This window comes from Phaseolus vulgaris, chromosome 4 (assembly GCF_000499845.2).
Source record: "Phaseolus vulgaris cultivar G19833 chromosome 4, P. vulgaris v2.0, whole genome shotgun sequence".
Lineage (NCBI taxonomy): Eukaryota > Viridiplantae > Streptophyta > Magnoliopsida > Fabales > Fabaceae > Phaseolus > Phaseolus vulgaris.
The window spans coordinates 3,182,883-3,209,320 of NC_023756.2; the positions used below are offsets into that span (position 1 = coordinate 3,182,883).

Here is a 26,438-nt window from a genome sequence, read left to right on the forward strand (position 1 = left end):
GAAGAAGAAGCCTAATACATATAGGCCCATTTTTTAGGGATGTTTCTTCCTGCAGCCTTACATTTTGCTTCCTGCACCCCTCAGAAATGTGAATTGATAAAATTAACTCTGGTCAGATTTTCTATTCCAAAAACACTTTTTGCTTACAGAACATCTAAACTATCAAAGATAATTTGGGTATTTCAAAAATTGTAGAGGTGCAGGAAGCAAAATATAAGAGTGCGGAAAGAAACACCCAAATTCCAGACGAAGTTGAGATCAGGTCCATAAGTTCTAATGCCCACTAGAGCATGTGATGGCCTACACTCCCAATATTTGTTTGGGTACTGTTATTTACATTTCTAATTTTATTAATTCACTTTTAAAAAATATTTTTCAAAATTACGAAAACTAAGTATTTTTTTCTCAAAAATATTTTCATAGAGAAGTATTATACCTTTAAAACTTAATTAGCTTTTTAGTTTTATCATTTATTTATTTTATTAATTTTTTTTAATTACTAAAAAAAGTATAAACTTAATTGAACCTTAAAATGGTTCCATTGATATATTTTTTAAATTATAAAATTTGATTGAATATTTTATCCATGGAGGAAACAAATGGAATAAAATTAAAGAAATAATAGAACGAAAATGTAATCAAGTCAAATTCTAACATTTTATTAGTGAAATTTTAGGGAATAAAATAAAACACCAATTTAATTTTTTTGTAATGCTTCGACACACTCAATTTCTTAATTTTTCCGTAAAAAATTCATGCAAAAATAGAATTTATAAGATTCTAAGAAAAAGTATTAGGAATATAAATATATATATATATATATATATATATATATATATATATATATATTGTATATACATACGTGAGAGATTAAAAAAACATAACGACTAAGTCTGAATGGTATAATTCAGATGAAAGATTAAATATAAAATTAACTAAAAATAACTATTTATATATTTTCTAGTTAAAAATAGGTTCTTTTATTGGATATGTGCTCAATATTATTTTTCCATAATATACTCTTTTTTTTTGAAGTAATATTAATTAATAATCACTTCAAAAAAAATGAAAAGAAGGAGAGAAAACTGCTTCACACCAGTCCCAAGCCCAACTAAATAAACAGATTCATACCAACGATAATTCTTGGGCAATTGCTTCCTGCACCCGATCAATTGTGATTGGCACCCGACACATTTTTTAAAATCCAAAAATGTCCTTGTCTTCTTCATTTATGAAAACATTGAATGGTGAGGAAGAAGAAGTTCATGAATGTGTGAAGCTTTGGTTTGAGCTGCAAAAGAGAAGGTTGTGCTTCGTTCATTGTTGCTAAGTTGAGTGTAAGCTTCGTTTGGCAAGTTAATGAGGTAAGTAATCCATTTTCGTTCGTCTTTGGTTATTTTCTCGAGCTCAGCTGGTCCCGGATATCGGAATCCGGAATTCAAATTTTCTGCCTACGGATATTAATATCCGGAAGTCAAAATTTTGTATACGGATAATAATATCCGGAACTAGGATTTGCCTACGGACGCTGATATCCGTAGTTCATATTTGCCTTACGGATGAAAATATCCGGAACTAGTATTTGCCTTACGGATGCAAATATCCGTAGTTCATAATATTGCCTTACGGATGAAAATATCTGGGACTAGTATTTGCCTTACGGATGAAAATATCTGTAGTTCATAATATTGCCTTACGGATATATGTATCCGGAAGTTAACTGTTGATATTTTTTTGGTTATGGATTAATTTATCCGGAAGTGAAGTGTTAATTTTTTTCAGCAACCGAATGGATACAACAGAGTCATACATGGGAGTTTTAGGGGAGATTGATGTGTGGGATGGATTAGATGATGTTGATCTGGAGCAGTCAACAAGTTATAACGCATTAGATAATGAACACAGGGCACATGAATGTAGTGAGGCATTTTCTACAAATGAGGTATGGTCAATGTTGGGTTGTGAATGTTTTTTATATGAATTATTTTTAAATTTGGCATGATGATCAAGATGTTCTTTTAAATTTTTAAGAATGTTATTGTAGGTATTTCGTGATCGAGATGAGCTGTTAGATTGGGCGAGAAGTGTTGGCTATAGTTATGGGTTTGTCATTGTTATATTAAGGTCAGATACATGGACGGGCCAACGAGGAAGGATGACCTATGTATTGTTAGGTTGTGAGAGAGGAGGTAAATACAGACGGTATAAAAAAGAAGTAGATGTCAGTCAAACTGGAAGTAGGAAGTGTGAGTGTCCTTTCAGATTGCGAGGCAAACCAGTCAAAGGTGGTCAAGGGTGGAAGGTTGAATTAATTTGTGGTTCTCACAATCATGACTTGGCAGAGACAATGGTGGGTCATCCCTATGCTGGAAGGTTAAGTATAGAGGAAAAGGTTATGGTTGAGGATATGAGTAAAACTGCGGTGAAGCCAAGAAATATTTTACTAACCATGAAAGAGAGAAATGAGAAGAATGTGACAACGATTAAGCAGGTTTATAATGCAATCACTGTTCACCGAAGATCACAACGAGGTCACAGAACAGAAATGCAACAACTGATGTTGTTACTAGAGCGAGACAGGTACGTGCATTGGTGTAGGTGCGATGAGGTCTCTAATATTGTGCAAGATATATTTTGGACACACCCAGATTCAGTAAAATTGGTGAACTCATTTAACATTGTCATATTAATGGATAGTACGTACAAGACGAAAAAGTATAGGATGCCGTTACTTGAGGTTGTTGGGATTACGTCTACAGGTTTGACTTTCTCCGTTGCATTTTGTTTACTAGCAGCAGAAAAGGAAAATAATTTTTTTTGGGCCCTTGACAGACTTAAAGGGTTGTTTTTAAGAGTTGATTCATGCCCTAGGGTGGTGGTATGTGACAGAGATGTTGCCTTAATGAATGCAATTAGAATGGTGTTTCCTGAAGCTTATAATTTGCTATGTCGGTTTCACATTGATAAAAATGTGAAAGCAAAATGTAAAATGTTGGTGCATCCAAGAGAGGCATGGGATCAAGTAATGGAAGTGTGGGGATCTGTTGTGGATTGTGATATTGTTGAGGCCTTTGAAGATCGTGTCAATGCTCTTCGAGTTGTCTGTTCTCCTTGGCCTATATTTGTTGATTATGTGATGGATACATGGTTACGTCTACATAAAGAAAAATTTGTCAAGGCATGGATAGATAAGGTGATGCACTTAGGAAACACAACAAGTAACAGAGTTGAGTCGGCACACTGGAGCCTAAAGAGAGTTCTTCAGAATTCAATGGGGGATTTATGTTTCTGCTGGGATTCCATCAATAAGATGATTATTTTACAACATAATGCAATCAAAGATTCATTCCAAAAGAGTTTGCATGTGGTTGGACATCGGTTCAAGGTTACAGCTTACAAAAAATTGTTAGGTTTTGTGTCTAAATATGCTTTGAACCTTATTTCAGAAGAACTTGATAGGGTTAAATCAGTGGGGTTTGATAAAAGTAGGTGTGGATGTAGTCTTACATGTACTCATGGTCTTCCTTGTGCGTGTCAATTGGCTTCAATTGGTGTTGGTAGCATACCACTTAAATCAGTACATGTGATGTGGACTCGTTTAAGTTTTGAAGACATTGCTACTGAACAATCTTCATCTGAGTTGTCAATTGATAAAGAGTTTGAGGTCATCGCGAAGCGGTTTAAAGAGTTGGATGTTGCAGGTAAGGTTAACATCAAGAGTAAATTGCAGGATATTGCCTTTCCAGAGAAAACATCTATTTACGCACCAGATCATAAGGTGAAAACAAAAGGTGCTGTAAAGATGTCTCGTCCTACCAAATTCATGAGATCAACTAAGCGAATCCCTTCTTATTTTGAACATGTGGATTTCTTACACTCACAACATGATAGTTGTGCAAGCAAAAAATTTAATGAAGAAAGCTTACCAGAAATTGTACCAGCAAAATGTATTCCTTTCCTTGATCAGTTCCCTGTAGGGTATCATCCATATATTGTTGATGTTGTTGACGTTAGGGCTGATGGCCATTGTGGCTACCGTGCTGTTGCTGCCCAATTGGGAATGGGAGAGGAGTCATGGGCTGTTGTTCGAATGAATTTGTTAAAAGAACTAAGTGAATGGAGACAAGAATATGTTCAACTCTTTGGTGGTGATGATAGATATGAATACTTGAAGAACTCACTTCTAGTGGAACACATGTCTATGGTACCAACCACTAAAACCATTTCATTTTTACATTGCATTTCTTTATTTAACTTTGTTTGTCAATTGTACTTGCAGGCAGGAACAGATAAGTGGATGACAATTCCAGACATGGGATATGTTATTGCAAATCGGTATAATGTCATTCTTGTTTCTTTGTCCATGTTACAATCATTGAGTATTTTTCCTTTAAGAACCCAAGCACCAAGTAACTTCCGTCAACACCGAATCATTGCAATTGGACATGTCCACGGAAATCATTTTGTCCAGGTATAAACTAAACCAATCAAGATTGATGTGCTAAATCAAGATTTGTGTACCTTATATTTATTACCTTTATAGGTCAAGCTCAAAGATGGTTGTCCAATTCCACCTACGGATATATTGTGGGCATCACATCGTTATCCGGCGGCCCAAACTTGGTCAACATACTACACTAGCCGGATACAAGTTTATACCCAACTAATGTCCATTAGACGATATTTGTAATTATAACATTTGTAATAGCATAATTTAGATTTATGGATGTTTAGTACATTTGCAGTTGTCCTACAATATTCACTGAAGTCACTGTTATGCCTATGGATTAAAAAATCCGGAAGTCACTGTTATGCCTACGGATAAAAAAATCCGGAAGTCACAGTTATGCCTACGGATAAAAAAATTCGGAAGTCACAATTATGCCTACGGATAAAAATATCCGTAAGTCATACTTTTGCCTACGGATAAATATATGCGTAAGCCAGTGATTTCTGTACTAATGATCATATTGAAACATATAAGGATCATATTGAAACATATAAAATAAAAGTAACGTGAAGCAAGAACCGATAAGGATCATATTGAAACATATAATTAAGGTTCAGATACATTGTCATGGATCAAAATATTACATAAAAAGAAATCGTAATACATCTGACATATTGAGAAATCCTAATCAATCATTCCTATGTGCATGTCTCCTGACATAAACAGCTCTTTCATCAGTCGCTCCTCGTGCTAACGTAATGGCTGCTTGTATGCCTTCCCAAACAGGGCTGCCCTCCACGACATCGCCATGATCAAGTAATGGCTGCAATGTCTCTGTAATTCTACGACAAATACCCTACAAGCATAAATGACATACTATTAGAAAAAAACAATAGAAATTAATATCTTAACAAGGTTAGAAGCATACCAGAGCAGGATGTGACTCCTCATGATGACTTGGCACTGCTTCGTGATGACGTGCATCTGAGGGTACCGGTACAGGACGGTCATCCTCATCTGTATTAATCACATATGGATGTGATACAGATCTAAACCAACCCATGTACTCTTGAACGCAAGCGTCAGGATGACGTGCTATGGCATAGTCATGTATGACATAATCATTGAAATGTAACCATCGACGGTCCATTTCATTTGTATCCGGATGACCATGTCCAATTACAGATGGGTTGCGAGGGATGATCTGTGTATAGCCATACTGACGCAGAACACGTTCTGGCATGTGCAGCTGTGTCCAATTTCCAAGCCTCAAATAACCACAGAATAAGGAAATCCACTCGAATGGACGTTCTTCCCTGTGCTCGTTGTATGGACAAAACCGAATGGAAGCTGGTGTCAATGTATCCAACTGTGATCGTACAACAACAATTGAAGTACCTTTTCCAGCATCATACAGCCTGCACCGAGGTTGATCTTCAGAATACAATGCTTGCATACGTCTCATCCCTATAGACGGGAAATGCTCATAAATCCACCCCTGCAACAATGTTGCATAACCAGCTAGTTGCTTTGTATTTGCATAACTACAATCTCCTAGTTGTTCATACATGTGAGTTAGGGCAGCTGCTGCCCAAGAATATCCCCCGGTAAGCCTCAAATCAACAAAAAATCCAAGATAAAACACACTTACTGATGTAGCACTCTTGTCCGCAAAAATAGTGCAACCGACAAGGTGAAGTAAGTATGCTCTGGCAGCCACAGTCCACTACCTCCTTGAGCATGCATCTTGATACACTTCTCTTAACCAGCTAAGGCGCACATGAGCTCCCCGACAGTGTCTTGTTTCTTCAGATGCAAGTGCATGGTCAACACGGAGGGCTTCTACCAATAAATCAGTCGTCGAATCAGAATCTAAGGTTTCCTGTGTGTAAAAATGACCGACAATGGGTAAATGTAACAAATTTGACACATCATCAAGAGTGATGGTCATCTCCCCAACCGGTAAATGAAAACTGTTTGTCTCTGCATGCCACCTCTCTACAAAAGCACACAGCAGTCCTCGGTCTAGACTCTCATAACTAGCATGAAGCAGACCACCTAAGCCAGACAATTCTACAGCAGCTTCTATGCGCTCATGAGGTGCTCCTAACTTATTTATCTTCCTCCCATGTGAAACGACCTTCAGCTCACCACGATCCTACAATAATCAACATATATCATCAATAATCAGGAATACATAACAAATACAAAAATTTATTTTTCATTACTTACCAAACCATCCCACAACTGTTTGGCTACGTGATGTTCATAATTAACAAGTAAGGACTTATCCAATGGCCCTCCTGGATAGCCTTCATCATCAACTTCAACTTCTTCTTGTTCAATATAATCTTCAAACTCTTGATTTGGAATTGAAGTACTAGACCCACCCCGTTTTCTTCTAATCGATGCAGTTGGACGCACACGATCCAAATTAGAACTTCCTCCACCTCTAGTCCGCACCATCTTACATTTCATAAAAGTAACATTCAATCCAACATATATAACAAAATTATAACACATATAGTTTAAAACACTTGTGAAAAATTTCACACTAATACGGATATTAATATCCGCAGACCAATAACAACATTCCGGATAAAAATATCCGCAAGTCAAACGTAGCTTATGGATAAAAATATCCGGAACCCACTTTTGAATTACGAACAAAAAAATCCAGAACCAATTCTTGCACTACGGATAAAAATATCCGTAAGCCATTAATGAAGTCCGGATGAAAAAATCCGGATGCCAATATTCTTCTGCGGATAAATTTATCCGGAACCAAATGGTGGTCTACGGATAAAATTATCCGGAAGCAAATGGTGATCTGCGGATAAAATTATCCAGAATGTACTACTCTACGAAGAAAAATCCATGAACGGTACCTCAACTTCTTTGACGATGAAGCACTCACGACGAAGCAAACCAACTCTGCTCACGGTGGCTCACGGTGGCTAACGGTGTCTCCCTGCAACTTCATGGTGGCTGCTGCTGCTTCACGGTGGCTGCTGCTTCACGGTGAAGAAGAAGAAGAAGAAGAAGAAGAACCCTATTGTTGGGTGCAGGCATTGGGTGCAGATCATAATTTAAGTGTTTTTAATTTCATTAAGGGTAATATGGTCTTTTCACAAATCTGATTGGGTGCCAGTCACAAAGCATTGGGTGCAGGGAGAATGAGCCTAATTCTTGAACCATACACTTCTACAGCACAATAGCAGAACCCTAAAAATATATAAAAAATAAAAACAATTTATGGTAATCAAGGTTACATATATATTAGTTTTTTAATCTATAAATTAATTTCTAAATTAATATCTAATTAATTATTAAGATTTTAGGTACCAATTTTAAAATCTAAAATTGCTAGATAGCTAATTAGATACCAATTTAAAACTAATTTATAAATTTCATTTATAATAAAAATTATTTTAAATATCAGTAATTTTTTATCTTTAAATTAATATCTAATTTAATCAGTATATATTATTTTTATTAACATTAAAAAAAATTAACCAATTTTAGAAACAAAATAATTAGTTGCTATAGTGACTAAATTAGATATTGTTTTAAAGACTAAAAAAATTATTGATTTCTAAATTAATTTTTATTAAAGATAAATAGTTTCTAAATTGATATCTCATCATCTACTAAAATTTTATCTACCAATTATTTAGATTCTAAACTTGGTAGCAAAAACCTTGATAGTTAATTAGATACCAATTTAAAAATTATTTATTAATTATAAAAATTAATTTAAAAATTAATAATTTTTTCTAATTTTAAAAATAATATCTAATTTAGTCATATAATAATTAAAAAAATTAATTTTAAAATTAATTTTTATTTAATAATTTTCTTGTTACATAACAATATTGAAAAGGAAGGATAAAGGTGCAAACATGGAACACACATGGGAAGAAGAAAGAAGGAGTGACCTTTGGTGAGAGATAGAGATGAATGAAAGTTTAAAGGTGAAAGGTGAAACAGACATATAAACGTAGAGACAGACACAGTGCCATCAATTTGTTCTTTCCAGCAACAAGACAACTTAGAACAAATCGAAATTAAACAAAGCTTTGATTGATCCAACATTAGTTTCTCATTATCTTATTATATGTCACCTTTATGAATGCAAATATTCTTATCATATCAACGAAATGTTCTGTCAAATAATTATTGTTTGCCCATAATGGAAATATTCACTGTTTTTCCCCTTCCATCTCTCTTACTTTTCTTCCTCCTTCTCTTCTCCTTTAAATTCTTCCATTTTTTTCATCAAGTTTTTAATCATGCAATTTGATGAAAAATATGGTTTTGATATTAGGCTTGTTTTCTTAAGTATATAGATATCATGAACTTTTGACTTGAGACTAAAAAATTAAATTAAATTAAAAAATAAAAAATAATTAATCACTATATTAACAAAATTAAATTAAATTAAAAAATAAAAAATAATTAATCACTATATTAACAAAATTAAATATTATTTTAAAAATTAAAAAAATATAATTTTGAATAGAAGATCGAAACAATTTTCTCTTAAATTTAGAAACAAAAAGGTTGAATGATTATACAGTGAATATGTTTTGCTTTTAAGCTTTTAAAATAAGGTTCATGTGATGAAAAAAATTGAAAATTAAATAGATGGTTATTTTCTTTTTGTTGTTTTGGACACATTGATGTAGATAATAATAATAATTCACACATTAGTCAACAGTGTGCAGTTCTGAATTCCCATGTCAGCAGCTCCTCTAGATTCTGAACATGAAAGCCATTTGTCCATTAGCATGCAAATATTTATGAGGCTTAGCACCAAAGATATGGCTGTTGGATCCACACCTCTGCAATTGTCATTATCAATGCATCTTAACCATTGGATAACAATTTTAACCAAACACATTTTAACATCTTCTATCACTTCCCTTCTTCTCTTCTTCACCTCCATATTCAACTAGGTAAAAAACACTTTTGCTTGCCATAAATGACATAGCTCAATGATGTATTAAATATTTTACAACATCTTTCAACCATACTAGTTTTTTATATTATTGTTAAAGATATCACATCTCCTAAAAATTAAAATTTTTCATAATATATAAATTGGTACAAATCTTATCTGATGAAGTTGAATTAAACTTAAAGTCAACTTCTTAATATGGTATCAGAGTAGGTTTGAGCCTATCAGGTCATCCATTATCGGCTTGTCATCGGACCACCTAAATATATTATCTGACACAAACTGTTACTCTCAACGTATGGACAATATATAAATGAATGCTAATCTTACTTTATAGACTTTGTTCACTTTTTTAATAGTTACATACAACAGTTAATACAATGTTACTGCATTGGGACACAACACTGTGAGTGCAGACATGGCAGCAATGTTTTATATGCTTCTTAGAGATTGAAAAAATGCAGCATGCATTATCTTTCACTGGCCAATAAATTCAAAAGAGTGTGATATACAATGTTTTCTAGAGAACCGTTGCTCTAAACTCTAGCAGAGGTTAGGGCCATGAGAGAATGTCAGAGTGAGGAGTGAAAACAGAAGGGTTAGGAAAATTACCTAGCTTCATGTCACAGCAACCGACAGTGGCCTACTTTTTTTTTGTCTGTGCACTAGTGTAATGAACAAGATGTTAAATAAAAGAAGAGTAGTAATTGTTCAAAGGTTGAACTCATAATTAATCTTTAATTAATGGCTAATGTCTTTAAATAGTCAAAGGAAGTTGCGGATTAGGACTTAAGGATATAAATAGATTTAAGACAGTATTGTTAGAAATGTGGATTTGGAGAGTAGGTTTTGGTTGGATAAGGAAGGTTTATGGAATGAAATTTTAGATTTCAAATATAGGGTGGAAGAGAAATCAGGACCAGTAGTATGATAAAATCAATAGGGTGATGGAGGATTGGGGATACAATTTGAGAACAATATACAATGGGAAGATAGATAGGTATGGAAACACCATGAAACATAAGCATATACATGGTTGAGTCCATCTATAAGATATTTTAAAAATTATGTAGTACATTATAAGAAAATTATTAAATAGAAATTAGCTTTAAAGACTAAAATAATTTATTACTATTTGACTAAATTAGAGATATTTTATAAATTAAAAAAAATTATTGGTATATAAAGTAGTTTTTATTATGAATAAAAACTTATAAAATGATTAAATTGATATGTGATTATTAGTTACCAAAGTTTTAGATATTTACTGTTTTGCATTCTAAATGAGTCTCTATTAGTCTTTTATAAACTAATTTAGAATCTAATAGCTAAAACTTTGGTAGCTAATTTAGATACTAATTTAAAAATCATTTTATAAAATTTTATTGATAATAGAAACCACTTTAGATATAAATAATTTTTTAGTCACTAAATTAGTATATAATTTAGTCAATATAGTGACTAATTATTTTTTGTCTCTAATTTTGGTTACTATTTAATGATTTTCTTGTAGTGGTAGGAGAAGTCAAGTGTTTGTATGAGAAGTTTTTTAAGGCTAAAAGCACTCTCATCATCATAGTGCATACCTGAAGAGTTATACACAATAGAGTACCAATTAGGGAGAATCTTAGTAGAAGAAGTGTAAAGTTGGAGAACGGTTTATGTGTCTTTTGTGGCAAATAGAGGAATATGTCAACCACTTATTCCTAAAGTGTGAAACTACCTTGGCTATATGAAATTGTTGTTACAATTGGATCAGGTAAGTCATTGCTTTGCATTCTGAACCAAAGCATCACTTTTGCCAATTTAAGAGTTTGAAGTTGAATAAGGCTAGAAATAGAGCATGGAGGTGCACATGGATTGTCATTATTGCATAAATTTGGAAACAAGGGAATCACATTATTTTTAAGAATGTTAAACCTGATCCAGTAGAAATTTTACTCTTGATTAACTCAAAATTAGGTCTTAGATATCTGGTAAAGAAAAATATGCATTGTTTTCATACTCTAATTGGTGCTTTAATCCAATTACATGTTTGAATTCATTTATGTACAAATGTTCCAATAGGAGGTAAATGCAGGTTGTACATATATCTCTACCTTTATTGTGTCTAATAAGTTAATTGAGTTCTTTGTGGTGTAGTCCAGTTGGAAGTTGTTTATGTGATTGTAGGTTGACTAAACAAAGTTGGAGGTTACAAACATAACCCAACACCTACAGGACTAACCAGTATGGGGACATATCTTCCTCTCTCAAATGGCTACCACAACACTGCTTATGACAAAATTTCACATGATGAGGTATTGGAAATGGGATATATGGGTGGGGAGGGGAATGTTTTGGTGCAGGGACTCATTTTAGGTGTAGTGACTTTACACAACCGTGAAGGCTTTTGCATGCAAGAGTCTTGTAATAACTTTTTGTTGGTGTTTGAGTTTTTTGTATTGTTGGTTGGTCTTGTATGTTGTGATAGCCCATTTGGCTACATTAATTGTAAACTCCTTTTGTATATGGGTTGAAGCACCCTTTAAATACTTCAAATTATTCTATTTATTTTTTGTCAATAAAAAAAGGGTTAAATATGTTTTTTTGTCCCTTTTCTTTCACGCGAAATTGGTTTTTGTCCTTAGTCCAAACTTTAGACCTCCTAGATACTTGTAGTATGGAAACTATTGGAATAAGTCATTGTCATATTTTTTTTAAGTGGCAAACAAAATTCTAGTGTGGACTAAGATGTTAAAATATTTCATGTTGACTCATTGCTGACGTTGATGTCATAATATTATAATACAACTCATGTTAGAAATTTGTTTGTTATGTAAAAAAAACACTACTAAAGACTCAATCCAATAATTTCCTTACTACAAGTATCAAGGAGATCTAAAGTTTGGAGTATGAACAAAAATTAATTTAGCGTTATAGTACATGGACAAAAAACATATTTAACCCTAAAAAAATATCTTTAAATAGTATCTTTGAAAAATGGAGGTAACAAATCAAAGATAGTTAACATTTTAATCCTAGATCATTTGGTTAAAGAAGACTAAACCTACCATTTACACGAATTATTGGAGTAAAATAATTATAAATAATAAGTATTGTAAGGACCTATAAAATAGCTTTAGAATAGAAGTAGTATATTTAAAATGACACCTGAATATTTTATTATTAAATTAAAAAATATATATAAATAAAAAAAATGAGTTATTCATCATGTTTCATTTTAAAAGAACTACCATCTCTCTAATTTTTTCCTTTTTCTTTCCTCTCCCTTCTTTCTAACTTACCCATTTGTCATCACACTGACAATCGGAGTCCGCCATTAAATTTCTGACAACAAATATTGCAAGACTGCCCGATTAGAGTTTTAGACAAACTAAGTTCATTTGTGCTCATTTTTTCTTAGAGTGAGTTTTAAACATTTTAGGTTTGTATTTTGTAGATGTTTTGCATGTGATGTTTTTAGTTTCACAATTAGTCCCTATTGGTTCAGAGTCCTAGTGATATAGTTAAATTTTTTAATCTAAACTTTGTGCTGCAGGTTAAACTATCCTTGGACTTTGTAAGATTAGAACTCTTTGTGAGCACATCTACTTCTTCTCAGGTAATGTAAGTTAGTTTTATTTTTTTTCAATAGAACCCTAGGTTGGAAATAAAGAATATATATGTTGACAAAGTATAACTACCATTATGAGTAAAGAGTATTGCCATTCTAATGTTGTACGTTTGTGAAGATATAAGTTTGAATGTAATTTTTGATGAAAAATAGGTATGGGATCAGTTTTTGCTTAAACGGGGAATCTCACTCAGACGAGACCCATTTTCGTCCAAATGAGAGAAAATCTCACTCAAATAAAAATGGGGTGAATTTTGGAGTGTTATCGGGTTAATTATCGCTCAAGCGAGAGGATTTTTGTTCAAAAAAAATTAAAAGAACTTAAATTTTAAATATGCACTATAAAAAAATATTTTTTAAATGTGAAATCATAAAAGTTTGTTATACACAAGAAAAGAAATAAGAATTACAAATTAAAAATCGAAACCAATCTAAAATAAAATGCAAAAAAAAATAGTTTAGTTTAATCTGTATTTTTTTTATGTTAAAACTAACGAAATCATACCGTATATAATTTTTTTTCATTCATATGTATTTTTAATTAAAAATAGAACCATAAACACCACATTTTGGATGTATAAAAAGTATTTCTTATAATTAGACCATAATTTAAGTGTTAGATTGACTAATTATTTGGTTATTTTGTTAAATATTATAATATTTTACTTTAAAAGACTTGTATTCATGATTTTTATTTCTGATATGACTGCAGTTTTTTATTTTAAAGAAATTGATACTGACTAATATTTTATATTTTAATGAAATCCTATTTTTTTCTAATTTATTCTCATATTTATCATCTGCTTTTATCTATTTGAAGAAATGATGTGTATATTGAAAAGCAACGACATTTTAATAAGATTATTTAAAAAATTATATATTTATTATTGTTCTTTGTGTGAAAAAGGAATTAAGTCGTGATTGTGAGACTGGGAAAATACCATTTTAAAAATGTATTTCCTGTTTTTAACATCAAATTACAATACAAAATTTACACATAACAATTAAAATTAAAATAAATTTTAAATCTCCAATATATTAACTATTTTTACTTTGAATGTAGATAATAAATTATAACATTTTAGTTTAAATTTTATATATTTATATTTTGTTTTTTTCTCTAATCTTTGGAATAGTCTTACATTACTTTTTTAGGTTACTTTGGATTGATCTGAGAATTGGTTAATTTTACTTTGGTTTGAAGTGGTAGAAGAAAAGAAAAAGAAAAAGTGTTAGATTACATGCATATGCACATTGGCATGTGATTAATATAATAATTGATAAGCCATAATAGATCACTTTGTCCTCAAGGTACAAACCTCATCATCATATCCCACATATCTACACCTAAAAACACATGAGATAACATAATTATCACCCCACAAGGTCATATTTATCAAATAAAAAACAATAATCTCTCTCTCTGTTTCTCTCTCTGTTTCTCTCTGTCTCTCTCTCATTCATCATATGTGATGATGTTGCAGCTGCAAGAGTCTAGAATATGCCCCCTCTGGCCTGCTCACAAGTTCTGCATGGCTACCCTGCTCCACAATGCGCCCATCTTGAACCACTCCGATGCAATCCACCCCTCTAATGGTGGACAAACGATGAGCCACAAGCACTGTGGTGCGACCCCTCATTAGCCTCTCCAAGGCTTCTTGTAGCACACACTCCGACTCAGCGTCTAGGGCACTTGTGGCCTCGTCCAGAAGGAGAATTGCAGGGTCCTTGAGCACTGCCCTAGCAATGGCAATCCTCTGCTTCTGCCCTCCAGAAAGCTGCACTCCTCTCTCACCAACCGGGGTCTTGTAACCCTCTGGCAAGCCACTCACAAATCCATGCACATTGGCTGCACGTGCAGCCTCTATCACCTCACCCTCGCTCGCACCATCTTTTCCATATGCAATGTTCTCGAAAATGCTTGCTGCAAAAAGTGCTGGCTCTTGCTGCACCAACCCTATCTTCAGCCTCAGAGACTTCAGGTTCAACTTCCTTATGTCCTTCCCATCCACCATCACTTTCCCTGCAATAGGGTCGTAGAATCTCTCTATCAGAGCAATCACAGAGCTCTTCCCTGATCCACTTGCCCCCACAAGAGCCTGGCTCTGCCCTGCACGGATCCTCAGGCTCAAATCCTTGAACACCATCACATCAGGCCTTGAAGGGTATGCAAAATCGACATGCCTCAGCTCGATCTCCCCGCGCAGAGTCTCCACCGGGTCAGCATCGGGATCATCCGGGTCAATCCTTGTCGACCGGTCAAGGATTGAGAACACCGACCCAACGGCCTCCCCGCCGCGGATTATCTCCGGCGCCAGGCTGACGGTTTCCGCCACCGAATTTGCCGTGATCACGAGCACCACAAACACCTTGATGACCTTTGAGAAGGTTGAAGCACCTCTGCTCACCAAATGTGCACCGTACCATAGAATGAGAGCCTCTGAGGCGTAGAGGGCAAGCTGAGAGAGACCGAACAAGAAGCCGGATGTGAGGCTCCGCCGCAGACTCTGGCGCTGAGGCACTCGAAGCTCATTGCAGAACACAGATAACATCTTGGTTTGAGCATTGAATGCTGCAACTGTTCTGATGTTGCTCACTCCCTCCCCTGCTATCATACTTGTCTTTGCATGAGCCTTTGCAGTGTCTCCAGCAAACCCTTTTAGAGATAATTGCTGCAAAATTCAGAAACATCCATTGTTAGCTACCAACCACTGAATCAAACACCAGCATAAACCTAGTTATATTCCTAGGATTTTCTAGTTTCCAAGGTAAATGGTTCTACCACATTATTAATAATGTCTAAAAATTAGACAAAATAGGCTATATAAGTATACATCAGTTTACACAAATTATAATGTAAAGAAAAATTAAGCATATAGAACTTTAGAAACACAAAGGACAGTTTTTTTTTTCTGAAATCATTGAATTTAATTGAAAAAGTTGAGATATACTGAAAAAGAGGGGCACTATAATAATTATTGAAATCTAAAAAGGTTGTATCTACTTTTCTTTGTTAAACTTTCTTTGTTCATGTATAGTAGTGAGGGCAACTTGTGGGGAATTTTCACACACCTTCAACCTATGTCACTGGTTTTTGGCCTACTAAATCCATGCAAGGAATCAGGGTGAGTGTATCAAATAATAACTGTAAGTATAACGGTAAAACATTAATACTTGAAGACATGGTTGTGCCAAGATTGGTCAAAGGGATTTTGGTAATTTCAGTAACTGGACTATTCATTTATGGAAAAAAATTTCATCTGGGGTGAAAGAATTCACCAAAATCCACTGAAAAGAACCAAAAGGGACAAAGGGGTGGGACCCAGAGAGGAGAGAGAATGTCCATGTTCATCTAGCATCCATTACATGGACACCAACTACGTTGAAAGACATTGATTGTTAATAAGGTACATGTCCCTGATCAATCAGTCTATTTTCTTGCCCTGTGCCTATAGCATGCGCAGAACGTAGAACACTACCCTTAACAGTATTAAATCAGAAGTGATTGTTACTATTAGTTTGAAAATGATGCCTCAAAATGTGATGCTACTTTTTTTTCAAATACTAATTAATGTGTCACTCTTGTACCTTTATGTGTGGCAGATTTAACTGAAAATTTATGTAGAAATGCTTAGCTTTGAATAAAAAAGTTAACCCATTTTTCTTATCAGTAAAAAGTTAACCCTAATGAAAAGTAAAAACACACTTGGTAAAAAAAAATTGTCCAAGTTTACTTTTCAACATAGCATGCTTTTGCGTGGGAATCATCAACACAAGAGAAAGAAAAAAAAAAATCATAACTACTTTTACGCTTTTGCATAGTGTATGCACAATAAAACACTTACAACTCATGCTGGTTTGACTGTGCTCTAGTTTAATTTGTTTTTCTTTAAAAAAATTACTTTTAGAAGCTCACTTTGAAAATAAAATAAGAAAAACTAAATAATAAAACATTTCAAGCATTAAAATATATATTTATACTATTTTTTCATTTTCTTCCAAATCTACCTTACCAAACAATTAGATTGGAGCATGATAGAGAAATGTGCACCCGAAAAGCAAGATAGAATAAAGAAAGTCCATGTGAGACTATCTCCAGAATCATTCACATGCATGCCCTAATTAAACAACTGAGATGTTATCCATATACAGCTAAACCATGAAAATGCAGCAAGACCCAAATGGTCTCACGTGCATGGTCAAAAATATCCAATGGCTTAAAAACTAACATACAAGTATTTTTCACCCATTCATCCCCAGTAAGAATATAAGTGTATGCACGTGTGAAGAGAAAGATATACTGAAGAACATACACTATGAATAGTTTAAGATTATAAAAATCATAACTTTAGAACACACCCTTCTCCCAAAATAAGTGAAAAATTAAATCTTTAGACATTCGACATGCTTTGTGAAATCAAAATTTGAACTTGGTATTAAAATACTAATAAAATATAAGTGGGTGTACTTGAACAAAATACTATATATATAAAAGACTATGTGTGAAGGTCACATGTCTAGGACCTGAAAAAGACTGAAACCGATCACGGGTGGAGGAGCTAAAAATAAAAGTTCAGATTCCTAGACAAACTAAAAGGTTTGGGGTTTGTAGGAAATATATGAATAATAAAATGAGTGCAATGAAGTTTCCTCTTGCAGTACCCCAAAAATATTGTTAAAAAAATGGTCTACCACTGCAGGGATTTTCTACCAATGAAGAGCTTGTGTTTCTGTCATATGATGAAATATTTCTTTATAAATTAAACTAATATTTCACAGACAGCTGCCAGATATAATCAAATATTGTAATATTAGTATAATAATAAAGTATAGAAATTTGAATTTAATAATGGTGGTTGAACAAGTGCAAGACCCGTCTCAGTGTGAGACATCGAAGTTGATGATCAGGTATGGAATCTGCATCCATAAAAATAATATTATTTTCTCCATGCCCATTATTAACTAGCATTTTAATACACCAATCTGTGTTATTTCACAGAAGTTAATGCACTGGACTTTGAAGGAAGCACGTGCACTGTTCAACTTTGTGAGAGTCTTTGTTGTTTTAGCTTTTGTCGTCTAATGCAATCTTAGATGTGAAGTTGATTTCATTCCACGTTTAGGATTTTAAGATATTAGAAATTATCATTAATATTTTGAATTTCATCACAGATGTCATGTAACTTTTTACCATCTTTATCTCTCTTACTGATGCATCTATTGTAAACCGGTAACTAGTTTCTAGAACATGAAAGAGAATAAATATGGTGAAAAAAAATGCAGTATGCAAATTATCTATCCCTGGCCAAACTCCAAACTCTACAATAAATTGAAAGAGTGTCATATACAAATGTGTCTTTGAGAACCGTTGCTTGAAACTCTAGCAGAGGTTAGGGCCATGAGAGGATGTCAGAGTGAGGAGAGAAAACAAAAGGGTCAGGAAAATCACCTAGCTTCATGTCATAGGGAACTGACAAGGGACCCTTTTCTGTGTAATGAATAAGCCAAACACTAAGGTGAAGGCAGAGTGGTGCAGAGTGGTGCAGTGTGCATTAGTTAGCCAGAAGAACAGTGATTGTTTGTTGTGAATTATTTATTAATATTCAGAAGTGGCACCAAGAAGAAGAAGAGAGACTATTGAAATTTGCAGAATCTCAATTATCAAACCCCATATCCCAAGCACAAAAATGGGGTGTGGCCTTGCCAGAAGACATGGGGCTAGTAGCTAGCTGGAGTCTTCAGAATCTGACTTTCCCATATCATACCATATGGTCAAAAATGTAAGACTCACTAGTCACTACTACCTCACACCAAAAGCTGATACAACCTTCTGTACACGTACCATTCAAGAATCTAACTTGAATACGTAGAGGACCCCACCCCCCCAACTCAGAAAAATGCAGTGCTGTTGTTGCACCATTAAGCTCTCTATCATCCACATGCATTATAATCTCTGTCATGGTTGAATTTGGGAACTTGGGCCCTATCTCTTCATGGAGTACTTCACTATGTTGTTTCCATTTCAAAGGGTTGGCATGGTCATTTCATAAGACTAGTTTATGTGTGCTATGCAGGAAAAAAACATAGATGCAATTTATTTATTCAGTATTTTTGTTGGTGTTCTTCAATTTGAAGTTGAATTTCACTCTGTTAATCAGTTTATTTTAAAAACTATGGAAAAATAACCCTACTAAGTTTTAAAATTCTGGATTAAAGTTCTGTCCTTGTGTACCTTTTTCCCTCCATTAGTTGTCAATTTGAAGTACAATTTCACTTTGTTAAAAAAGTGAGCTTTTAATGGCCATTATTAATGAGATTTTATAGAGCAATATGTGAGTTATTATTTCCCAGAAGTTAATGCACTGGACTTGGAAGGAAGCACGTGCACAGTTCCACTTTGTGTGGCTCTTTGTTGTTTTAGCTTTTGTCGTTTAATGCCAGCTTGTTTGTGAAGCTAGATTCTCAGTGTAAAAGAGTAAGTGTAAGGTAAGGAATTTTGGGTAAAAATCTAGAGTAACCCCTGGCCCCACCACTATATGTTGTCTAAGGTCAAACATATGCAAATAACAAGAAGACAAATTTGTAAGTTCACTAAGCTTAACAATTTCCTATGCTCTTGGATGAAGAATAGTATAAAAATTTTGCACCAAAATTTGATCTGATTTTTTATTATATACAGTCTTGGCAGCATGTCATGTTATCGTGATAATGATTATTTTTTCAATTATGTGACATGATGATATGTTTGGTAGAGAGAGAGAGAGAAGAGGGTGTGAGATTTTGTTTACCTGAGCAAAGTTGGCTAGCACAAGTAGAGGGAAGGTTGCCAAGATGAGCAAGGAAACCCTCCATTCCACTATGAAAGCAACTATAAAAGAAGTAAGGAGAGATGTCATGTTCTGCAGAATCACTGATATCCTCTCAGCAATTGCAGACTTGACATCAGCTGCATCAGTGGCAAGGCGAGCTGCAACAAGGCTTGAGTTGTGCTCCTCCTCATCGAACCATCCAACTTCATTCCTCAAAATAGCTAACCAAGTACAAACACCAAAATTTAAGTGCTTGTTTGCTTTGACCAATTTTTGAAAAAATTCAAATAACCCCTTGTTTTTTTACTAGATTTTTTAATAAGGACAAAAGTTACTTGCATGGTTTTAGTGCTAACCTCGTCCAATTAGAATTAGAGTTTCATCTTAGTAATTGTTATAATAGAAGTTTGTATTGAAGATCAGCATACATTAACAGAATGAAACTTCAGTTTTGACAACATAGATTATAAGATGAAACTCTAATTCTGATTTGCCAAGAAAGAGTTATTTAAGTTTAATCTTTCAAAAGTGTTGAAATAGAATGCAGTTTAATCTCACTCAAACACACACCAAGACATAAAATAAACCATACCGGCAAGCATCATTCTTCTGACCCTTGTGGTGAGGTTTTCTCCCATGATACTAAAGAAGTAATGTTGTATCAAGTATGCACCAACTGCATAGAGACCGGCACCAATGTAAATGAAGACATACTCCTTAGTCTTCCTCTCCATGGAAGCATAATTTCTGAAGTAAAAGACCTCAATCATGTTGCTCATAACAATAGCAAAAGTAGGGCCAATGAATCCAGAAAGAACAGAACCAACAGCTCCCATGATTGAATAAGGCCACTCAGGAGCATTCAGCTTGAGCAACCTGAAGAAATATCCATCTGGGGCAGGATTTTTCTTGTCTGTTTCAGCATTTGATATCATCTCAATACGGCCATCGGCACCAGTGCTATACTGGTAGCTCAAGTTCCTCAGGCTTCCAGACCTGAGACTTAAGGACTTTGTTGACAATGAATGGCTCAATCGCGATGACCGAGTCCTGCGGGTTGATGGGTTGGAGAAGTCTCTATTTCCAACCATTTCTTGGAACCGAATGAGTGAAGCATATGTGCCTGTCTTGGCAATGAGTTCTTCATGTGTGCCTGTCTCAACTACTTGTCCTTGTTGTATAACTGCAATGGTATCAACATTCCTTATGGTTGATAGACGATGTGCCACAACCACAGTTGTTCTTCCAACCATGAGCCTGTCTAGTGCCTCTTGAACTATGCTTTCAGACCCTGCATCAAGAGCACTAGTTGCTTCATCTAGTAGAAGGATCTTTGGGTTCTTCAACATGGCTCTGGCAATTGCAATTCTCTGCTTTTGGCCCCCAGATAATTGAACTCCTCGCTCTCCTACCTGGTGAAAAACAGAAGACATTTTGATTAACACACCCTTGACTAGAACTAATGATCAACTTTACGTACCCAAAAAAAACTAGTACAACTTATTTATGCTTGAAAATTATTAGCATTACAAACCTGAGTGTTGTAACCATTAGGAAGCAAGGTGATAAAACTATGAGCATTTGCAGCAGAAGTAGCAGCTTCCACTTCAGCCATAGTTGCATCAGCTTTTCCATAGAGTATATTCTCAAGAATGGTAGTAGCAAAGAGTGCAGGTTCTTGATTCACCAACCCAATTTGATCACGTAACCATTTTAGTTGTAGACTCTTGATGTCCACATTATCCAGCAGAACCTGACCTGCTTGGCCATTTCAAAGATATCAACATAGCTGTTAATCCAAGAATCGAAAGTTAAAAATTTCCATACACTAGGATATTTCATTTGCTCCCAGAACCTTTCTAACATAGAAATGTCATGGTAGTACAAAATATTTTCTACTTCCAAGAGAGTTAAACGTGTTTGGTTACCTTCATTTGGATCATAGAACCTTTCTATCAAGGAAACAACTGTGCTCTTTCCAGATCCACTGCCACCAACAACCGCAACAGTTTTTCCAGCAGGGAAAAAGATTGAGAAACTGCGAAAGATAAACACATCCGGTCTCGAAGGGTAGCTGAAAGTAACATCTTTAAATTCAATGTTGCCATTAACATCAGCTAGGCACTTCCCTTCTGATGAATCTTCCACTATGGTGGGTTTCTGATTGATGATCTCCATCAATTTGTATCCCGCTGCTTTGCCTTTGCTGAAAGCACCTAAGTTGGAAAAGGACTGTCCCAAACTCCTGTTGAAGTAAACCAACATGTCATGATCACATGAATGGTGTCATTACAAGTTAACACAGAATCATCAAAAGTTACTCAGATTAGGCCCTCACATGCCACCAACAATGGCTGAGAAAATAGCCGTGAATGCCTTGCCTCCATCTGTTTGTCCATTCCTGATGAAAACTCCAGCATACCAGAAAACCAGTGCCCAAGACATGCATGCTATTCCATATGTGCATCCTAGGCCTAACCCTTTGGCCATTCCTGCCTTGTATCCAAGTTTTAGAGTGTTTTGTATTGCATCAGAATAAGAATTCAGTGCCTTGCTCTCCCCAACATAAGAGTAAACAGTTCTAGCTTGAGCAATGGCCTGTACAAATTGCACATAATGAAGACCAATTAGTCCCTACATTGATCTGTCACTCTTCTTTTTTTCCATGGAGCCCATTTTTGAGCCAATGATTATGGAAATCAATGTGAAGGACAGATCTAAACAATCAAAAAAGAAGAAGCAAGTTTAGGCAAAACATAATTTCGTTTCATGTACTTATTTGTGAGCAAGGACCATAGTTGGCATTAGAGCGACACAAGACCACAATCATCATCACCATGCTTTTTGATTATTTTACTCACCAAAGAGAAAAGCTGGCTAGGAACTTTCATGAGTGCTCCACACGACAAGACATCATTTTCACACACAAAAACAGCCACTGAACTTGAAATAAGGCGCAAATTCATATGAAAGAAGAGCATGCGCTCCATGTACTCAAAAAAGTAGTAGGATCAAAATTCAAAAAGCTTTTGAATAACCCCATAAAAACATACAGGAAAAATCAAAAACAAAAGGTACAAAAAAGAATAGAACAAAAAGAAAACAGAACCAACTCAGCCAAACCCAAGTTTTTTTTTCCTTTGATGAACACTTGATCTTTTGTTTCTTCCATAAAAAGAACGTGTGCAACATCCATGCACATACATGACATGTTCAAGTTCTTCAACCAAGAATTAACCTCACCTGCTCAGCTATTATTCCTGCATTTGCATAAGATTCACGACTCTTTGATGTGAGGCCAGTGAGTGTGTAAGCATACAATCCACCAGCAAAAGCAATCCCAGGAATCACTGCAACACTCAGAAGTGCGAGCCTCCATGCTGACACAAAACCAACCACCAGACCAGCCAGAAACGTTGATAGATAGTGTATGAAGTTCCCCACCTAAACAAATCACAAAACGTTAAACTAACAAACATAAAACTACAAAACTCATGAAAAAGCAGCGACATCAACCATGTGACTAAACCCAAGCGCACGTTAAACCCTGTTTTGCTAACGTGCGCCACCTTGTTCTATCATCATGTATGGCCCCACTTCGGTGGATGTCAATCAACAGCCCCTGAAGGCCATGGTTTCTATATGTTCTTTTTTCGTACCATGAAGGAAATGCAACATCAGCTATGTGACCAAACCCGGTGCAAGTTTAATAATGTGTTGCTAACGTGCACCACTTTGTTCCATGATCGTGCATGGACCCCACTTAAATGGATATCAATCAACTACCCTAGAAGGCCACGGTTTTTTTCTATTTTCTTTCTTTAATACCATCAGCTATGGGAATTAATCCCGGCGCACGTTAAAACGTGTTTCGTTAACGTGCGCCACTCTGTTCCATGATCATGTGTCGACCCCACTTATCAATGGATATGAATCAACTACCCCGTAAGGCCATGGTTTCTACTTCTGCTTTTTTTTTCATACCATGAAGGAAAAAAACACACAAAGATGGCAAATTTTCAAAGCACCTTCTCGCTTATAGCATCTTGAACCAGTAGTGTGTCTGTGGAGACACTGAAAACAATATCCCCTGTTCTTGCATCCGTGTCAAAGAAACCAACGTCCTGTTTAAGCACTGCTTCCAGGTACTTCTTTCTCAGTGTGCTCACTTGCCTCTCCCCGGTGTACATCCAGCATGCAATTTCTGGTCGGAAAGAAAAAAAAGACATCACCCAAAATTAAGAAACAGTACTACATTATTATTCTTTTTACTTTTTTTCTGGTGTTACAAGTTTGATGCATGGTACAATGGAAGAGGTTGAATTATTGATTGAGGTAATAGAAATGTGTAGCAATGATTAAGGGTAAAAATGCTACATGATAAAGATGAGAATGGAGTGATGGGTAGTGTTAGGCAGGAAAATCTGAAAGCGGTGAGATTGACAAGTGAAGGAGAAAAGGACGAGTGTGTTTTGTTGACACGGCACGTGGGATCGATGTGAAGTGGCTGAAACAACAACAGTCACACACGAAACCTTAGAAGTAATGGTCCAATAAGTGTGATCGATCTTGTTCACAGGTTAGGACCAACAAAACAGAGAGAGAAAGAGAAGACAGAGAAAAGGTTAAAAGTTCTTAGAGGGAAAGAAAGAAAGAAAGAAAGAAGATTAGCATACCTGCATAGGATGATAAGCAAACGACAAGCCCAAGGTACACGAAATAGAGAGCATACTGCAATCATGATCATAACAAAAAGGTAAAAAAAAATTAGATCTTGGATCTGAGATGGTGTTGCTTGCTAGTAAGAAACATTGGTGTTATTGAGAATTTTGACATGAATCAACAATTTAACTGATTAACCTTCGATACTTCTTCTGTCATTTTCTTCAAGTCCATTTGGTTCTTGCCAAAGCCATTAACCATTTCACCAAAGAGCAGGAAGAAAACCGGCATTGATGAGCCATGAACAATGGCTCCTAAGCTGCCAGAGATCATGAGCATCCAATCACACTTGTCAGCAAATGAGAAGAGCTTGTAAAAGGGCAAAGTCTGCTCCTTCTTCTTCTCTGCCTCAGGCAATGCTTTAGGCTCAGCAGCATCAGCCATGAGAGCAAATCACAGAAACACAGCTTCTGGGGCGGGGAGAACAAAAGGGTGGAAACAAAATAGGATTTTTAGACTGACTCGTGGCTCAATGCCATGAACAAGGAGATCTAGCCCTAGTGGTGTGTGCCATATGACTTTTTTCTGGACATTGAATGAAGGAGATCTGAAACAACAACCCCTTTTTCAATATACTCTTTTTTTGCAGTGTCAATATCGTTTTTGGTTTGGTAGAGATAGCAGAGAAGTTGAGAGAGAGAGAGAGAGAAGAGTGTGTGTGTGTTGTTGGACAGTGGTCAAAGGAAGTTGAAGAGAACAAGAGTTTGGGAAGAGAGAGATGTGTGAAGTGTGGTTTTATAGAGTTAGTGGTTTGGTTTAACTGTGGTTGTAAATTCACTGTTTGGTTGATAAAGCCACAAAGATAAAGGAATCGAGTGAACAGTGTTATGGGGTTCTGTGCAGTGTCTGGTTTTTACTTACAAGAACTACTTTTCTTTTTATTGCTGAAAAATCAAAACACTTTAATACACCTTAATTCATACTAATAACTCTTCTTTTGAAACTTCCAACGTGGATGGAATAAATTAGCTTCTCCAACATAAACTCTATAGTAGAATAAATATAACAGCTTTTCATCTTTATATTTCCAATTCTATTAACACTTACTATGTCAAATTCATGTCAGAACAAAATAATTAATTTTAGAAGATATTAGAAAAAACAAAATAACTTTCCATTAAGACAAAAACATCAGTCAATTTATATTTTTTAAGTACTTTTTTAATCTCATTTTATGTTAAGTTTTTTTAAAAATTCAAATTGATGATTATTTATTCTTTCACTCCAAAAGAAGCAGGAGAATATTTCATTGTTACTTTATTCTTAAAATTTTATAGGAGTCGAATAAAAATTATTTTCATCCTTCCTATGTGTGAAATAATTTTATTCAAAAAAAAATAGTAATATATTTTTTAAGATAAAATTGTGACGTAATTTTGAGTTTCAAAACAAATAATGTTTTAAATATATAATTGTTCTGTTAATATTATCTCAATAAAGTTAAATAAGAACAGGTTTGTATTACTAAATTAAAATAAATATTAAAAAGATAAATTATATCACTCACACAAAATAACAAAGACTTGATATAATAATATTAAGTATAGTGCGCAATCAAGATTTAAATTATATTGAATAAAAATTATCGTGGGTTGGTCCATTTCATTTCATAATAAAATAATTCTGTTTATGAAATGACATATTTAATAACTTTTAATAACTGTTATTAAATGTTGTATATAGTAAATGTACACTGACACCCTTCAACATTTACTACCGTAATATTCTTTATAAAAACTAATTGACTTATGTTTTCAATTTTAAATTAAACACTAATTTATTTCGCAATTTGTTTCTAAATTAATTATTTCTTTTTTATAAAAAAAATAATATTTGCAGAGGTTTAAAGCAAGAGTGTTCATAAAAAAATTAATATATTTA

At 34.6% G+C, this 26,438-nt stretch overlaps 4 protein-coding genes across 4 annotated transcripts; 1 reads left to right on the forward strand and 3 right to left on the reverse strand.

Annotated features, from left to right (window-relative positions):
- The first annotated feature begins 1,715 nt into the window (after positions 1 to 1,715).
- On the forward strand, positions 1,716 to 4,218 carry LOC137836602 (protein FAR1-RELATED SEQUENCE 6-like). The gene is made up of 3 exons (XM_068645264.1): positions 1,716 to 1,942; positions 2,045 to 4,112; positions 4,175 to 4,218. Exons 1-3 carry the CDS (start codon positions 1,790 to 1,792, stop codon positions 4,216 to 4,218), a joined length of 2,265 nt encoding a protein of 754 aa, XP_068501365.1. The 5' UTR covers positions 1,716 to 1,789.
- Positions 4,219 to 5,017: 799 nt separating this feature from the next.
- On the reverse strand, positions 5,018 to 7,627 carry LOC137836889 (protein MAINTENANCE OF MERISTEMS-like). The gene is made up of 4 exons (XM_068645666.1): positions 7,339 to 7,627; positions 6,683 to 6,916; positions 5,379 to 6,608; positions 5,018 to 5,306 (listed from the first exon to the last, which is right to left on the reverse strand). Exons 3-4 carry the CDS (start codon positions 6,018 to 6,020, stop codon positions 5,139 to 5,141), a joined length of 810 nt encoding a protein of 269 aa, XP_068501767.1. The 5' UTR covers positions 6,021 to 6,608; positions 6,683 to 6,916; positions 7,339 to 7,627; the 3' UTR covers positions 5,018 to 5,138.
- Positions 6,177 to 6,916, reverse strand: LOC137836603 (protein MAIN-LIKE 1-like). The gene is made up of 2 exons (XM_068645265.1): positions 6,683 to 6,916; positions 6,177 to 6,608 (listed from the first exon to the last, which is right to left on the reverse strand). The coding sequence occupies exons 1-2, from the start codon at positions 6,914 to 6,916 to the stop codon at positions 6,177 to 6,179; spliced, it is 666 nt and encodes a 221-aa protein (XP_068501366.1).
- A 6,636-nt stretch (positions 7,628 to 14,263) lies between the features above and the next one.
- Positions 14,264 to 25,333, reverse strand: LOC137836890 (ABC transporter B family member 19). The gene is made up of 10 exons (XM_068645667.1): positions 24,696 to 25,333; positions 24,512 to 24,566; positions 23,864 to 24,039; positions 23,079 to 23,279; positions 22,174 to 22,433; positions 21,764 to 22,080; positions 21,370 to 21,593; positions 20,428 to 21,247; positions 19,815 to 20,056; positions 14,264 to 15,698 (listed from the first exon to the last, which is right to left on the reverse strand). The coding sequence occupies exons 1-10, from the start codon at positions 24,939 to 24,941 to the stop codon at positions 14,490 to 14,492; spliced, it is 3,750 nt and encodes a 1,249-aa protein (XP_068501768.1). The 5' UTR covers positions 24,942 to 25,333; the 3' UTR covers positions 14,264 to 14,489.
- Between the last annotated feature and the right edge of the window lie 1,105 nt (positions 25,334 to 26,438).